The 4,398-nt window shown below is 45.2% G+C and overlaps 1 protein-coding gene across 3 annotated transcripts in view; it reads right to left on the bottom strand.

Annotated features, from left to right (window-relative positions):
* Window positions 1-375: 375 nt before the first annotated feature.
* The window catches only part of LOC119316802 (ran-binding protein M homolog), a 19,866-nt gene continuing 15,843 nt past the window's right edge, over window positions 376-4,398 (bottom strand). For all 3 annotated transcript variants that reach the window (XM_037591187.1, XM_037591188.1, XM_037591189.1), the window contains exons 8-11: window positions 1,707-1,775; window positions 1,446-1,505; window positions 1,144-1,230; window positions 376-1,028 (exon numbers count right to left, since the gene is read on the bottom strand). In XM_037591187.1, coding sequence (XP_037447084.1) covers window positions 750-1,028; window positions 1,144-1,230; window positions 1,446-1,505; window positions 1,707-1,775 — 495 coding nt within the window. In that variant the 3' untranslated portion in view covers window positions 376-749. The remainder of the gene's footprint in view (window positions 1,029-1,143; window positions 1,231-1,445; window positions 1,506-1,706; window positions 1,776-4,398) is intronic.

The raw sequence follows: 4,398 nt of genomic DNA, 5'->3' as shown, positions 1-4,398 counted from the left end.
TCAAACATGAGAACCGAGAGGCAAACACGATTGCCCATGAACTTGCCAAGCTTGCTAGGTATAATAATTCTAGCACATGGATAGATGCCCTCCTCCCTCAATTGTATCTCTTTTAGTCAATGATGTAACCTTATCTTCTACTCCCTCCGTCTCAAAATTCTTGTCTTAGATTTGTCTAAATATGGATATATCAAATCATGTTTTAATCCATATCTAGATAATAAATCAACGACAAGAATTTTGAGACGGAGGGAGTAATAAACAAAGAGATACCTTGATTGTCAAGAAAAAAAACTGGCGTTGCTTTTATCCTTCCCGCTGCTCATACGCTATTGACCCAAATGCTACGACAATGAAAAGGAGAGCACAGTTACATCTCTGGAACGAACATACCTGATGGCATAGCACGTCAACAAGAATGGTATTCTGATTCCATTTACAGTACTGTTCAAGCTCTTTATCTTAAGGTTCACAATGTGCAACTGCACATAGCCAACAAGTTTATGAAAACACCAAAGGGGTTGAGATCACACGTGAATCTAAATTCACTGATTACAGGGAAGGAGCGCCTGGAAAGTCCTATGCCCAAGCTGTGAAATTTCCATTCACCTTGAGGCCTCACTCAGGGGAGAATATGTGTGTGCTTCCTCATGGCATGGTCCACAATTCCAGGTGATGTTTCTTTCTTTCCAAGAAGAATGAGGATCTTATTTTCCGAGTTGACTGCTCGTATGTATGCTCGACGTGCCTTAGGGACGCTTGGATCTTTCGTATATCTCCTTATGAAGTAAGAAGACATCCCCTTGATCGCTGTTGAACGCACGTAGCTCGGAGCTGCATACCGTGAGCTGCCTCAGTAACTTCTCCAGACACGAGTAAAGGCAGCTCTCTGGATCCTTCATTTTGGGGTTCGTCGACAGGATGGCAGCATTCACCGCGTCCGCTACAAATTCACGCTGTGGGGACTCCAGCAAATATCCAATGCAAGATTCTGAAGGCTTCTCATACGCAAGCAGGGCCACACTCTCCTGCAACAGAAAAATACTCCTTAAATCAACAATACAAAATATATAGCTCAACACAGTTGAAGATTCAAAGCAACGTGCTATTGCCAAGGAGGCAAAAGTCCATGGAATTACTTACCTTCAGCAACCCCTCAAAAGCTTTGTGTGCCAAAAAGTTGGCCAGGTTAGCACGGGCATATTTTACAGCACCCTCCAGTTGCTCAGCCTAGTGCATGAGAAAAACTTACAATCAACTTTGAAACAAATATATAATAAATACTCCCTCTGTAAATTAATATAAGAGCATTTAGAACACTAAAGTAGTGATCTAAATGCTCTTATATTAGTTTACAGAGGGAGTATTAATTGCTCATACGCCCGGTACAAAATGTTTGCGTGCAAACCTAACCACGACTGAATTCAGAATATTCAGATAGTTACCCTGATGTATTCAATGAATCTCTGAGAATGAAGCAAGAAGCAAATAACTGATATTTCGTCCTGCGATAAAAATTATTTCTTTTTTAGAGTGGAAACCTTTTCCAGGATACTGATTATGGAAAACTGAAAATAGCGTGCGAAGGAACAAACCATATATCCACAATAATTCATTGGTCAGTGCACATATATAATTTTGGTCGCAGCACGAAAAAAATTGAGCAACCACAATAGCAAAGTGTGGAAAATGACAGTACAGTATACCTTTAAGACCTGTGGATACCACTCTTCAAGCCTTTTGAATGCAGAATCGATATCCCCATTCATGATGAGCTTCATGAAATCAAATAAAGTGTTTTTAGAAGGCAGGAACCACACCAGAAACTAAAAAAGGGTTTCCATACAACACTCCCCCTCAAGAGGGATGATAGATATATATCATTCCCATCTTGTCACACGCTAAGCTACATTCTCTGGTTCCCAGTCCTTTAGTCAAGCAATCTGCAATTTGTTGCCCTGAATCTACATACTCTATCTTGATATGTCACGACCTAGGTTACAGAGGGGGTAGTTGTGGGTGGTAGGAGGGCCAGGGCGAGGGAGCTTAAGCTTGGGCGCCGCGATGGCTGGGGGATAGATTGGTTCCGGAGGTAGACCTCCCCTTTTCTCTGTTTATTTCTTTGCCCTACTACACGGTGACTGCCTTTGCTTTATAGCACAGCTGGCGACTAAGAGGGAGACACACAAGGAATGACCCGCACAGAATCCAAACAACCAAACTAACAAGACTTGAAGAACAAGAAAACACTAATCTGAGGATTTATCTCCTGAAGGTGGTTCGGCTGGACCTGTGGTGGCGGCGGTAATGCCTGCCCCACATGACATCACTCCCCCCCTTCGACAAGCAGCTCGTCCTTGAGCTTGAAAGTGGGATATCTGCACTTGAATTCTGCCATGTCTTCCTGGGAAGCTTCAGAAGCAGCTGCTCCTTCCCAACGGACTAGGAGCTGATGAATACCTCAGGCCGGCCGGACTTTGAAGACTTGAAGAGGTGGTGGAATGACCCTTCCATGATGTATTGCTGGCAGCGGAGGAGGTGCAGCTAGTGGTTCGCCATGGTAGACATGAACACGTTGTGTAGACGATAGACTAGACTGGGAGGAGCTGGCTAACATGAAACACGTTGTGTAGACGGGACCGGGAGGGGGAGGGGAGGGGGGCAGCTGCAAGTTGTAAGCCACTGAACCCACTCTCACTGTGATTTTGTAAGGACCATAGTAACGTGCCGCTAACTTGCCAGAGCTAGAGCCAGTCAAAGATGCCACTGGACGGTGCTGTAGGCAGAGCCAGACCCATAGTAACGTGCCGCTAACTTACCAGAGCTAGAGCCAGTCAAGATGCCACTGGACGGTGCTGTAGGCAGAGTCAGACCCACTAATCAACATTGAAGGAGACTTCACGGTGCTAATATTTCTTGTCACTTTGTTGGGCCTGGAGAAGACAGTCCCGGACATCAGCAATAAACTCATCTCAATCTTGGGAGTAAGGAACTGTTTGTATGTGGGCTGCCCCAGTATAATAGGACCTTAGAGCTGGAGGATCACAGCCAAAAACAACCTTGAATGGAGTGGTCTTGAGGGCGGTATGAAAGGATGTATTGTAGCAGAATTCTACCCAAGGTAGCCACTGGAGCCAAGTGCGTGGACGATCGCCGGTCGTACATCGCAAATACATGGCAATTACACAATTGACAAACTAAGTTTGGTTGTCAGACTGCGGATGGAAGGCAGAGCTCATGTGGAGCTGAACCCCGGAGAGGCAGAAGAGTTCTGACCAGAACTGACTTGTAATTTGTAAACACAGGGTCTCGATCAGATACTATCGTCTCTGGTAGGCCGTGAAGCTGTATGATGTCGGTGAAGAAAGCATGGACGACTGTTGCTGCCGAGTAGGGGTGACCAAGCGGAATGAAGCATGCCATCTTGGAGAATCGATCCACCACTGAAAGAAAGACTGATTTGTCGTGCACCTGTGGAAGGCCCTTCACAAAAATCATAGAAATATCTGCCCAGATCTGAGAGGGGACTGGTAGGGATTGCAGGGGGCTGCCGGAGTGCATATGCTCAGACTTATTACGTTAGCAGATTGGGCAAGCACGCGCAAAGTCATCCACAACACATCAAGCATTTGGCACATGGAAGTCCCGACATAGGCGGTGCAACGTCTTTTGAATCCCCTCATGGCCCGTGTCATGTGCTAAGTCAATATAACACCCCCGATAATTAAGCTACAGTAATCCCCTGTTAATGGTGTCATATCATCACATTACTGTTGCTAATCCTCATTTGGTCCAAGGCAGAATTCAAATTCAAATCCAAAATTAAATTTGTCAAACATGCAAACTAAAATGTTCAAGGTGTGGCAAATAATCCTTGGATATTTATCATGTTGAAACCCATATTTTATATAAAGTATCTAAATGCCCAAAAATAAATAAAACAATGGCTAAAACATTTATTTAAATGCTATTTAATTTATAAAATATTAAACTATTTTATTTTCGGGCCTAATTGTGGCAGTGGCATAAATAATTAATACTAATTTAGGGGCTAGTACTATATTTTACAAAAATTAAAATAAAATGAAACTAAAAGAAAACAGAAATTAGAAGAAACGGAAAAGAATAAAAACAAAAGGAAAAACCCCACTCACTGCCCTGGGCCTTAGGCCACAGTGGCAGGCCCAGCAGCCCAGCCCACTTCCCCCCTCGCGGTCGTCTTCTTCTTGTTCGACCGACTGAGGGCGCACGGCCCTCGCCGTCCCTGCCGAACCGCCTCGCCATCCCCGCCATGGAGGGGATAAGGGAGCCACCCCGCGGCTCCTCGGGCTCCCCCCCCCCCGGCCCTCCCCCACTCGCTCACTTCCCCCTGCCTCTCCCCCATCCCCTCTCGCTACA

The sequence above is a fragment of the Triticum dicoccoides genome, chromosome 6A (assembly GCF_002162155.2).
Source record: "Triticum dicoccoides isolate Atlit2015 ecotype Zavitan chromosome 6A, WEW_v2.0, whole genome shotgun sequence".
NCBI lineage: Eukaryota > Viridiplantae > Streptophyta > Magnoliopsida > Poales > Poaceae > Triticum > Triticum dicoccoides.
Note: the sequence above shows the minus strand (reverse complement) of the source record. Positions and strands in the feature narration are given on the sequence as shown.